Below are 12859 nucleotides of genomic sequence, written 5' to 3'. Positions count from 1 at the left end.
AACTCCTGATCGTCTCCTCAAACAGCCGTTCCCCCATCTCTGTTAGTTGCTCACATGAAACCTTGCAACTGCTCCTAGTAAAAACCTTGGAATGTTCTCGACTCCTCTTCCTCTCAAATCCTGTCCCCTCTACCACAAGGTGCCCCTGGACTCCAGCCACTTCCCACCTCCCCCACCACCCTGCCCTGGCCCAAGACACTGTCATCTCCGGCCTGGTTCATGGTGGTGGCCTCATAACTGAGCTTCCTGCTCAGCCCAGGCCTCGCCCACTGCTGCTCTCCACCCACTCACTCGGCCCTGCCCCACTCCCTTCTTGCAGCTCTTGCCTCTGCCCAGGTCAGCGGTTCTCAAAATGCAGTCCACGGACTCCTGGGACCTGCAGAGTTCACAAGAACGAAACTGTCTTTATGCTAATTCCAGGATGTCATTTGCCTTTCCTACCACATTGACACGTGCACCGATGATGCAAAAGGAAAGGTGGTAAAATTGTCAGCTCAGAGTACAGTCAAGACAGGCCCTGATTGTACAGGCAGCGGCGTATTCTCCACACCACATGCTTTAGGAAACAGACAGACAGACAGACAAACAAACAAACAAAAAATGCCACATTCACTCAAAAATGTCCTTGATGGAGCAGTAAAGATTAATTTTGTCAACCTTTGACTCTTACATATACTTTTCTAATATTCTGTGTGATCAAATGAGATGTATGTTGCATGCTGAAGTATAATGATTATCTTGAGCAACAGCATGTGCACAGGGGTTTGAGTTGTCAGCTCAACTAGCCATTCTTTTCACACACCACCATTTTTGCTCAAAAGAATGACTGTCCGACTGGAGTTAATTCACACTGGTATTTGGCAGGTGTCTTCTCAAATATGAGCTGCCTTTTTAAGGAGAACAATTGACAGTATCTGATGTCAGTTGCAAAATTCGAGCTTTGAAGCAAAAAACTGAATTTTGGAAACTTCACTCTACCATCATGAGCTTTTCAGCCTCCCAATACTTACTTAGTTTTTAATGAGATTAATGATAATATTACCCAGTGTGGTTTTTTTAATGTGGTATAATACAGTGTGTCAGCATTTGGAAGATCTGCGTAGTGTAACAAACAGTATTTTCCAAATGACCAATGCGTCATGTGACTAAATCACACAAGAGTAGTAAATAACCCAAGTGCAAGGTAGACCAATTGATTTTACTGTAACAGAGTATGACAAGTTCATGTTTAGTTTAGTTCCACGTGGCACCTCATCTTTAAGAAACTACCACTTGTCACATGGTAGTTGAATGGTGCCACGGCAAAGAATAACCAAAATACCTTAAAAAAAAAAAAAGGCTATTAAAATGCCTGTCCCTTTTCCAGCTGCCTATCTGTGTGAAGCTCACTTTCTTCATTTGCATCACCCAAACAATGTGATGCAACAGAGTGAACGCAGGAGCAGGCATGTGAATCCAGTTGCAATCTGTTAAATCAGTACAGAGATTTGCAAGAACATTACACAAGGTCACTCTTTCCACTGAATTGTGAGAAATACAGCTTCTGTTCATAAAAATACTTCTGTTAATTTGTAATGGGGTTATTGTTATTCTTAAATGTCTTTACATTTTCTTAGTATTAATCTCTAATGTAGTGGAATATTAACATATATAAAATGTTTATATCCCATGTAAACAAAGTTCTTTAATGTCCTCAATAATTTTTTAGGGTATAAAGGAGTGTTAAGACCAAAGCATTTGAGGGCCACTGCATGGACTGAAGCCATGCTGTCTCCCCACACCTCCACGACCCTCTTTCAGGTCCTCGCCTCTTTTAGGTCTTTTCCACATGTCACATTCTCATCAAGACCTTCCTCGGCCACCTGATTACAGTTGCAGTGCCCTGCCCAGGGAGCGTCTTGTCCCGGGTTGGTGGCTCGTTGCTCAGCACAGGGCTGTCCCCGCCCAGCACCCTCTACCTACTTTCTTGTCCACTGTCTTGTGTACCCACTGGATCGGAAGCTCCCCTAGCAGAGGGGGTTTGTCTCTTCTCTTTGTGGCAGTCTCCCTGCTGCCCAGAACAGGGCCTGGCACAGAGCAGGTGCTCAGCGAGTGTGAACGACACAGCCAGGGTTGGGGTCAGGGCTTGGTGTCAGTCATGTCAGGTGTGCGATGGCGAGGTAACCGGAGGTAGGTCTGCAGGAGAGGGCTGGAGAAGTTACCGTGAGGTCCCTGGGGTGGGGAGGACACGTGCAGCCCCAGGAGGGGTCGTGTTCCCTAGGATGCAGGCACCCTGACAAGGGAGGAGACCACGGGCCAAGCATGGAGCCCCCCAGCATGGAGGCTTGTGTCCCAGTGTGGGCGGCTGATGCTGGGGTGGGGTCGGGCGGCTCCCCCGAGAGAGGCCTCCTCTGTGCGGGGACGGAGCCCGTTCATGCAGAGGCTCTGGTCTTCCTCCCCACTGTAGCCAACATGGCAGCAGCCATTGGCGGCTTCCTCTACTTCTTCACCTACATCCCGTACTTCTTCGTGGCTCCTCGGTACAACTGGATGACCCTGAGCCAGAAGCTCTTCTCCTGTCTCCTGTCCAACGTTGCCATGGCGATGGGAGCCCAGCTCATAGGAAAGTTTGAAGCGAAAGGTGAGCACATTCCTTCTCACAGGCTACCCTTGCTGACTCAGCTGCCTGGGGAGGGCCCAAGCCCAGGAGCCTCCAGCCCTGAGACTCTAGCACCAGTGACGATCAGACACATCAGCACGGCTAAATGAGCAATGCAGTATGTTCGGAAGGCAGGCCCTTGGGGATAGGAAGGCCCACAGCCAGGGCAGAGGTGGGTGGGCAGTGACGGGAGCCACAGCAGGGGAGGGGGGCAGTCAAAGACACAGCAGTTCAGAGGACAGAGAGTTAAAGTGTCCAGTGCGACATCGGCCACCACCTGGTTGGTGCAGTCCTGGCTCTGAGCTCCCCTCAAGGCCCTGCCTGGAACCAGCCGTTACTACAGAAAAACACAGGACGTGGGCGTCTACATCTGCCAATGGTGGGATTCAGCTTGATTACCTCTGTGTCTTTGCCTGCCCCTTGGGGCACTGGGAGTTAGGACTCTAGACGTCTCAAAGTCTGTAGGTTTACACCAGCTCCTAGCTCTTGGTAAAGTGCTAGAATTAGCATCTCTCCTCTTCCTGTTCCTCCCATACCTCCTGCAGTAATTGGTGATGAGGGCAAGGAGGCCTGAGAGAGGAACAAGTGACAGACCAGAACATTGTTTTCTTGATTTTTGTGAAATTTACTGATTTTTAAAATGTCTTGGGGGTGAAGTGAAACACTTCTGGGGCTGACGTTGGCCTGGGGGCTCCCATTTTGCAAACCCTGCAGTAGATGCTCAGATCTCAGTTGAAGGAGTCAAGCCTGCTCCTCTGAAGGGTTGACCCTTGACCCCTCACCTGCTGCCAGATCTCCAGAGGGGGAGAGCTCACCTCTTAGGGGAAGGCCCTATTCATTTCCAGATCACTATACCCCTCACAGAAGGGCAGTACAGAAGCGAGTGGATTCAGGCACAGCCCTGCCTCCTTCTCGCCTGCCTTGGTTCTAGAGGAGGCGGGAGGGATGAGTTTCTGGGTGGCTGGTCCTGTGCTGGCCTCTGTCTCCCTGGAGCTTCGGCCTCTTGATCCAGCTATATGAGCAGGAGGGGAAATGCAGTCTCCCCTCTAGGTGACTGCCCTGAGTGCTTTTAAGACGGTCTCAGCCCTGCCCCATCCAGATGTTCTCTTGCGGGTTGAATGGTCTCATTTCTTACAGCCATGCAATTCCTAGTTGTTGCAAGTTTCTAGCTCTGGGTCTAAGGGAGGAGGTAGGTGAGTGGCCACAGGAACCTTCAGAATCAGAAAAAATTATGATTAGGGACTTTATCCTTAATAAGAATTTTTTGATTCAGTTGGCAATGTCTTCTGACACTGGGGCTTCTAAATATATATGTTTCTTGGTGCTCAGTAGTGTGTGATAAAATGTAAGCTTTCTAAATGCACAGTCCCTTCCAGGGTTTAAGTGGTTTTTAAAAAGTCATTTACAAACAGGAATCTGACTGTACGGTGCCTCTTGGTTTTCAAAGTTCTCTACTGAATTTTCTTAAAATAGACAAGTTTCTAGTTGTTTGAAAGTGGGCAGTGATCAAGGCTGGAGAGCAGCCATTTCCATCAGGGGCCCTCGAGCCAACATAAGGTGGTCCAGCCACACAGAATCACCAAGCATTGTTTGGACTGTGATGTTGCAAATCAGAGAGAAGACAAAACACCCTGAGCACCACTAAATAGAGCTTTATGTATGGCTGGAATATTTCTGTATTTTGAAAGGACTTAGGTTAAATGCAACCTATTCCAGTGTTGGCCTCACACAAATCACATACGTGTACGTGTGTATATGTACATACACATGTACATGTGTCTGTGTGTGTACATGTGTACTGTGTAGATGGGTATGTGTGTTCACATGTATATATGTTGTAAATCAAACATAAGCCCCTCTCCTCAGTTTTCCATAACATTAATTTGGTGACTCGCTCTTATCTGAGAGACCTAAAGAAAGTCCTCAGATCTGCATAAGAGCAGGAAGCCCTCTTACTGACTTTGCACTGATGCTCGCAGCTTTGCCATTGGCAGCCAAGGGTCTGTTTCAGGCCAGTTTCCTGGCATGTCTTCCAGGCACAGGCATCCAGTGGCAAGACCTCCTGAGTCCTGTCAATGTGGACGATGACTTCTCCTTTGGCCAAGTGCTGGGCATGCTGCTGCTGGACTCTGTCCTCTATGGCCTGGTCACCTGGTACGTGGAGGCCGTCCTCCCTGGGCAGTTCGGCGTGGCCCAGCCCTGGTACTTCTTCATCATGGTGAGTTCTGACGCCCCTGGTCTTCACGCAGCCGCCTCTTTGGGGGTGGAGGTGGTCCCAACACCCACCCTGGGCCCCCCTAGTCCCTGACAAGAGACACCTCCCCTGTGTGCTGTCTGGAGCAGTGTGTCGTGGAGGTCCCAAAGTGATTCCTGCACCACAAGGTCCAAGAGAAGGAGCTCACGCTGGCCCACCATCCACAGGACCAGCACACAGCCCATCCCAGCCTCCTTTCTCAAAAAATGTCCTGTTGGGTTTTCTGCCTACAAAGTAACAGACCTTCTTGTAAAAGTGATCACATGGTAGTGGGGAGGGTATAGCTCAGTGGGTAGAGCACATGCTTAGCATGCACAAGGTCCTGGGTGCAATCCCCAGTGCCTCCATTAAATAAAAAAATAAACCTAGTGACCACTCCCCAAAATAAATAAATAAAGATAATAGTTTTAAAAGTTTATTTTAAAAAAATTTTAAGTGATCACTTTAAAAAATAATAATAATAAAAGTGATCACATTGCTGGAGTATACAGCACAATCCCACCACCCAGAGGGGAGCACTGTTGCTGCTTTGGGGTGTTAAGTCTTCAGATGTTTTTCTGTCCTATAGCACGCATGTATGTGTAGATAACATATATGCATTTGTTTTTAGGAAAGGGGGGTCTTATTGTAAAAATGCTTGAAACATGCATTGGTTTTTTTTAACTGAACAGTACATTTTAGATTTGTTAAGTATGCATACCTATGGGTCTATTTATAAGTATGGTTTTAGATTTTTATCTATGCATGTTCATAAATTTTGTTTTATTTATTTATAAATATATTTATATTTAAACATACACATTTTTATTAGCCAGCTTCATGTTCAGTGACCGCACAGTATTCGGTGGATGTGCCACCATGTAGTTAACTCATTCCCTGTCAATGGTTAGCTCACTGACATGTCGCTGTTCATTCTTCGATTCAACAAATATTCATCAAGCACCCACTTACCGTATTTCATCAAATCTAAGATGGCACTGATTCTTACAAGCACTGTTACCTTATCACTAAGAAAGAAAAATACTGATAAACTATGGCATTCCGTGATTTATCACACATTCTGATTTCAGAGCCTCTTTAAACGTGAGACATGTTTTAAAGCCAATGGAACGTGATATGTCAGAACTATTCCCGGCCGTGAAAGTGCACAGGGAATATAGCTGTGGGTTAGACACTCTCCACCCCTCAGGGCTCCCCTCCAGGGAGAGTTTTTTCAGGGCCCCGGTCTCACCTCTCCTGTGACCCCCCACACCACCAGGTCATCTGTGTGCGTCTAGAAGCTCACGGGCCACCCTCGAGGTTGGTGCCCGTCCTGTGATGACCAGACCCCGCGAGGAGAGGCTTCCTCCCAGCAGAGGGAGGCTGGCCCTTGGGCTTCTCTCGCTTATCCCATGAGCTCCTGTGCAGCTGAGTAAGGATGCAGCCGGGGTGTGGAAAGAGTCTCCATGTTTTGCCCCAGCAGCACTCTGGCCTGGAACATGTACTGACCTGTCTTTGTGCTCAGTTTCATCATTTACTTTCCCTCATGCTGAGGTGCAGTGCACAGTACACCTGTGAGTTACCATTATGCCCTCTGGCAGAAGAGAAAACTGAGGCTTGGAGCTCCCCCAGGGCAGATGAGGGAGGAGCTGCCCTGGGTCTTGTCCCAAGCCTGGGACTCTGAGCACTGGGTGGGGAAGACCAAGGGCTGGCCACTCTCTGTTGGAGCATGTCGGCTAGTTGTTGGCTCTGTCACAAACAAAATGAACCAACATAAATCGACCGCTTGAGACCCTTCTGATTTCCATTCTAGCCCTCGTATTGGTGCGGGCACCCGAGGACAGTCTTAGGGAAGGAGGAGGAAGACGATGACCCTGAGAAGGCGCTCAGGACAGAGTACTTTGAGGCTGAGCCAGAGGACTTGGTAGCTGGGATCAAGATCAAGCATGTGTCCAAGGTGCCACGCCCTGTGGGGACGGGCCAGGGCCACGGGGACCGCAGGGTCACAGGCTGGTGAGACCTGCCACCCTGCCCTGTCTAGGGCTCCTTCTGAGCTGGTAACCCTCCTCCAGGCCTCGTTTCTCCTAGATTCCCATAGCTACCCTCTGACCAGCTGCCCCGGACACCCACCACCCCTCAGGCTCTGTCCCTGGGGCCCAGTGTGGAGGCTCAGGGTCGAGTCAGCAACATGAGCTGCCCAACTTAACCTCTCACCAACTTTGCAGTGTTCACTCTCTCTGCTTGCTGTACCCTATACCTGGGCTTCACAGGCCTTCTGATCTTGCCGGGACACTGGGACACAGGGATGCTGTGGACCTTCAGGGTAGGGTTGGCCATAGAGGAGCAGGAAGCAGCATGGCCTCCGATCATTACAACACCTGAAACCTCCACCTCTCTGTGCGCTGACCTACGGTGCTGGGTGGGGACTCCTTCCAAGAACCACAGCGGGTTTTCCAGAGGGGAGTAGTAGGGGCCCTTAGAAGTGAGGGTCCTGAGGGCCCTAAAGTCCAGGGCCACCGTCTGCCTTTCCTGCAGGTGTTCAGAGTGGGGAACAAGGGCAAGGCAGCTGTCAGAGACCTGAACCTGAACCTGTACGAGGGGCAAATCACCGTCCTGCTGGGCCACAATGGCGCAGGGAAGACCACCACCCTCTCCATGCTCACCGGTGAGAGGCCACGGCCTGGGTGCCCCACCAGAACCTCTCTTCAGTGCCACCTTGGGGCCCGTGGCCTTGTGCCCTCAGGTGGCTGTTGTCCTTCCCCTGCTACAACGGATACAGAAGCTGACAGCTGGTGGTGCCATGGCCCCAGTGTCCAGGGGACAGGACGGAGCCTCTCAGGACACACAGAAGCAGCTCCACCTTACTGGTTTTGTCCCAAATCCAGTCCTAGAAAGCTGTCCTGGATGAGTCAGCCCAGCTCTGACGGTCGTCCTACCTTCCTGAGCACAGGCTTGAGTAGGGACTGGGCTCTGAGAGTGGTGTCCTCGTCCGTGCACACACTCGCGCATGCATCTCTCATCCCTAACAAGGCGCAAGTCCACACAGCGGGCAACCCCCACCCTCTTCTGTCTCCGATGGCCCATGTGGTAGGGATGGCCGGGCAATTGGTGGGGAAAACGAAGCGACACCGTGTGAACTTCTTGTGCGGACTGGTGGAGGAAGTTCATACTGAACTGAATCCCCGGGGTCTTCTGCTTGGCCCTAGGTCTCTTTCCCCCGACCAGTGGACGGGCGTATATCAGTGGGTATGAAATCTCCCAGGACATGGCTCAGATCCGGAAGAGCTTGGGCCTGTGCCCACAGCATGACGTCTTGTTTGATAACCTGACGGTAGCAGAGCACCTGTATTTCTATGCTCAGGTGAGCTGACAGGTGGCAGAATTTGTGGGTTGTCGTGGTTGCTCATTGCCTACATGCTTGGGCTCCTGAGACAGCCAGCCCGAGCCCTTAGCCTCCCAGCAAACCGAAACCTGCGCCAAGGAGCCCTTCCTCGGATCTGAAGCAGGGGGGCGGTGGTGTCAGGTCGCGGGGTCCAGCACAGGAAGGGAAGGAGACAACCCCAAGGCTGGTGCTGGCTGGCCTCCCATCAGAAGCCCCTGCCAGATCTCTGTCCCCTGCTGTTTCAGCTGAAAGGCTTGTCGCGCCAGAAGTGCCCTGAGGAAGTCAAACGCATGCTGCACATCCTCAGTCTGGAGGACAAGCGGGACTCCCGGAGCAGGTTCCTGAGCGGGGGGATGAGGCGCAAGCTCTCCATCGGCATCGCCCTCATAGCGGGCTCCAAGGTATGGGGACAGCGGGGCCTGCAGCACACAGTCTGGGCCTGGGACGTGGCTCTGCCATTGTCATAAGGCTGTTCCTCTGCCCTCCAGGTGCTGATGCTGGACGAGCCCACCTCGGGCATGGACGCCATCTCCAGGAGGGCCATCTGGGACCTTCTTCAGCAGCACAAGAGTGACCGCACCATCCTGCTGACCACCCACTTCATGGATGAGGCCGATCTGCTGGGGGACCGCATTGCCATCATGGCCAAGGGGGAGCTGCAGTGCTGCGGGTCATCGCTGTTCCTCAAACAGAAATACGGTGAGCAGCCAGCGGTGGGCAGGGGGGCGGGGTCCGTTCTATGTGGGGTCAGTGTTGTTGGTCCTGTGAGCTGGAGAAAGTGCCCACTGTTAACTTTCCTGAAAGGCCCTGAGATCAGACAGGGAGAGGCCTTCTCTAGATGTCTTGTTCTGCTACCTCTGGACGGAAACCCGAGGCCCCAGGCAGAGGGACTTGTGAAAAAAAGGAAAAAATGGTGCAGATAATCTTGATTTGGAACATTTAGGGTGACATCGAGCCTATACCAGTGGGACAGCAGTCTAGTGCTAGGGCCACCAAGAGCAGGGGTGTGTTTGGAGAGGCTGAGTGTGCTCACCAGCGTTGTAGCTCTGTCCAGGGCTGGTGGGCAGCGCATGGAATCAGCCCCCTCTTTGCAGTGTGAGCATGGCCTCCTTTCTTGAGGGCAGCTCATGGTCCAACATGGTCCTGGCATGCCAGGTCCCGTCCACGTCCCACCAACAGAAGGAGCAGAGGTGGAAGACAAGCCCCCCTCCCCTTGGACATCCCAGAAGTTGTACCCCTCACTTCTGCAGCATTCCCTGTCCAGCACACAGCCTCACCAACACAAGGTGACCCAATTTGGTCACTGTCAGGCTAGGGGGAGGCTATAGAGGGTGGCCTTTGTCCTGAGGTTCTGTTACCAAGAAAGCAGGGAGACAGGGTCCTGGAGACAGTTTCTACTCTCGCCTCTGAGACCTGAGGTCTGAAGTCCTGCTCAGGTTTCACCTTCTTATCATGCTTAGCACCCCTCCAGCATTTCTCCCCAGCTAGAAGGCAGGGGGCGAGAGCCTCAAGACAGCACTGGGGTGCCCCAAAACGCATCCATTCTGGTTCATTTGCCCCTGCTCTCCAGCCCCTTTCCCCTGAGCCTGCCCCATGCGAGCCTGAGGGCCCTGGGTGGGCCAGCAGGAGAGTGGGAGATAGCCTCCCGTGGCTCCCTGTGTTCCAGGCGCCGGCTACCACATGACGCTGGTGAAGGAGCCTCACTGCAACCCCGAGGGCATCTCCCGGCTGGTCCACCACCACATCCCCAATGCCACCCTGGAGAGCAGTGCTGGAGCAGAGCTGTCATTCATTCTTCCCAAGGAGAGCACGCACAGGTATGTGTGTGTCCCCGAGAGCATGCACAGGTTCACATCCCAGAGAGAAACACACAGGCACAGGTCTGAGAAGGGAGCTCCATGTGTAGTTACTCACCTTGAATTTTTGTGGCTTGGCCAATGGGCATCTCTCAGCTCCTGGGCTGCTGCCTCTCAGTGCATAGTGATCTGCTTGCTGGGTCTGGGGTGCCAGGCCTCCCTGTGCGTAAGGGCCAGGAGATACGTACCTTGTACCACGAAGGAGAGTCAGTCATCACAGGGATGCTCAGTGCTCCGTGCCATCCATACTCGGCACCTGGTTCACTCCTATCACCACAGTCTGCTCAGAATTGATGTGGAGCTGTGAATTTGTGTATCTTCTCAGTCTCAGAATCTGAGTCATGGACACATGCTCATAAACAGAGCAGACACCCAGGGTTGGGAGGTGAAAACCAAACCCTTGATTCACAATCAGAAACTTCGGAATGGAAAACTCAGCAGTACGATAATCTCGCTACAAGCCCAAGCAAGTAGCGTGCTTTAATCACTGCAGTGTTTGGTGACTTAGATATACTATAATTTGTTTAACACTCAGTCTATTATCATGCACCCATGTTTTTCAAAAAAATATGTTAATGAACATCCTTCTGGAAAACTCTTTGTTGAGATCTCCAATGTCCTCTTCAAGATAGATTCCAAATAGTGGGGCAAATATTTCCAGATTCCCTTCTGGTAAGGTGATGTGTTTGACTTCCCCAGCAGCAGGGTAGGAGAGTGCCCATCTTACTGCACGTCTGCCAGCTTTGAGTAAAATTTCTTTTGAATATTTATGTATCTAATGGGTGAGAATGGCACATACTTGCTTAATTGGCATTTTGGATTTCTTCTGTTCCTGCTTGCGGGAGGTTGGTCATCTCCAGTGCTCACTGGGCTTAAGCCCTGCTTCTCTGGGTGTTGCGTGTTCAGTCTCTTGCTCGTCTACCAAAGTGTTTTATGTATTAACATCAACCATTTGTGTTGCCACTTTTTCCAATTTGTTGTTGCCTTTTATTTTGAGGGGATTTTTTTCCCTGTAGATATTTTACATTTAATGTGTCATATCTTTTTCCTTGTGATTTCTTCTTAGAGAATACTTCCCTCCCCAGCAAGTAAATGAATATTCACCCATTTCTTTGGGTTTCTTTTGTGATTTCACAGAAATGTACCCTATCAAAGAATGCCTTATAGGCCAAAGTACTCAAAAAATGTCATGGGGTCGGGGGAAGGATGGGAAGGGAACAAACCTAACTTTATTTTTTGAAATGGAGTCTCAGGGAACTAACCTTCCCTTGCCCCTCCCCCATACTGCATGGAGGCACTGGTTTAGAAACAAATTATCTAGAAAGTCACTGAGAAGGAACTCATCACTCAGTTCATCACTTGGGGTCTTTTTCTCAGGTTTGAAAGTCTTTTTGCTAAACTGGAGAAGAAGCAGAAGGAGCTGGGCATCGCCAGCTTCGGGGCCTCCGTCACCACCATGGAGGAAGTCTTCCTCCGGTCAGTAAACGTGTGTCTGCCTTAGTCTGGGGCTCAGCCACACGGATGCTTTTTCTAAAGTGTGACGATAAAGCGTCCCCTTGATTATCATCTGGAACACCCAGACGTGGACACACAGCCCAGGGTGGGAGAGGGCAGTGGACTGGCTGTCAGAGCCCAAGTTCGTATCACAACCCTGTTATTACAAACTCCCCCATGTTGGGCCTGTGTGCGCCTCCCCTGGGGTCCCTCCTGGGAGCGCCTTGGCAGTGTCAGGCCTGCCAAGCTCCTCTCAGGTGTAGGTGATGATCCCGGAGCACATCTGCATCCATAACAAAGATGTGAGATTCAGCCCTCACCCCTCAGACCTGCGGGGTGAGCTCCAAACGATTAATGTGTGTATCAGACAGTTCTTGAATGCTTTATTTGGCACATAAAGTGCTGAGAACAAGAAATACAGAAATAAGTGTGAAGTAGATGTTTTTCCTTGAGGATCGCACAGCCTAGAGGAGGCAACAGAGTAAGTGGATACAAACACAGGGCCGCCCCAATCTGGTGGCTCTAGGCTTCAGTGTGGCCCCAGCACAGCCGGAGGCCCTGACACTGGGCTCTGCCACGGGACCTGCCAGCCTCGCCACTGCCCCCCTCCATGCCCGTTCTGGGGTCACCCCTCCTGGAACACACTCATCTGCCTCCTGGTCTCACTGTGGCAATGAATGCCCCAACCCACAGCTTCCCACACTTTCTGTGCTGCCCCAAGCCCCTTTGTCTCCCTCTGGAAACCCTGGTTATAAATGCTGACTTCAGTCAGTCTTCCCTTGAGATTAGGAATCTTCATGGGCAACCCTGTCTGGTTGTCTTTTCTGTCCTGGACTTTGCTTGGCTGCCATAGCTGGTGTCCCGGATATACTTACTGATGAATGAATGAACAAATGAAGGAACCAGCTGATGAAGCAGATGGCCTTCTACCTTAGTGCCTCTGCCAATTGCCCTCTTTCTGCCTCCGCTGCCCCCCTCCCTCCCCAAGGTCCAGAGTTGTGACCAGGCCTCTGTGTCTCGGCCAGGGTCGGTAAGCTGGTAGACACCAGCATGGACATCCAGGCCATCCAGCTCCCTGCCCTGCAGTACCAGCACGAGCGGCGGGCGAGTGACTGGGCTGTGGATAGCCACCTGTGCGGGACAATGGACCCGACAGACGGCGTCGGCGCCCTGATTGAGGAGTGCACCGCCGTCAAGCTCAACACGGGGGTGAGGGCCAGGCGGCAGCGCGGGAGATGGGAGACCCTGAGCCCCAG

At 51.5% G+C, this 12859-nt stretch overlaps 1 protein-coding gene across 12 annotated transcripts in view; it reads left to right on the top strand.

Annotated features, from left to right (window-relative positions):
* The window catches only part of ABCA3 (ATP binding cassette subfamily A member 3), a 43981-nt gene that overhangs the window by 18701 nt on the left and 12421 nt on the right, over positions 1-12859 (top strand). For 11 of the 12 annotated variants that reach the window (XM_064478348.1, XM_031447633.2, XM_031447632.2 and 8 more), the window contains 10 exons: positions 2447-2620; positions 4675-4856; positions 6685-6828; positions 7407-7536; positions 8078-8232; positions 8499-8654; positions 8742-8952; positions 9920-10070; positions 11487-11585; positions 12629-12812. In XM_064478348.1, the coding sequence (XP_064334418.1) occupies positions 2447-2620; positions 4675-4856; positions 6685-6828; positions 7407-7536; positions 8078-8232; positions 8499-8654; positions 8742-8952; positions 9920-10070; positions 11487-11585; positions 12629-12812 (1586 nt within the window). The remainder of the gene's footprint in view (positions 1-2446; positions 2621-4674; positions 4857-6684; positions 6829-7406; positions 7537-8077; positions 8233-8498; positions 8655-8741; positions 8953-9919; positions 10071-11486; positions 11586-12628; positions 12813-12859) is intronic. The other variant, XM_064478349.1, reaches the window with a different exon arrangement.

The sequence above is a fragment of the Camelus dromedarius genome, chromosome 24, assembly GCF_036321535.1.
Source record: "Camelus dromedarius isolate mCamDro1 chromosome 24, mCamDro1.pat, whole genome shotgun sequence".
Lineage (NCBI taxonomy): Eukaryota > Metazoa > Chordata > Mammalia > Artiodactyla > Camelidae > Camelus > Camelus dromedarius.
Note: the sequence above shows the minus strand (reverse complement) of the source record. Positions and strands in the feature narration are given on the sequence as shown.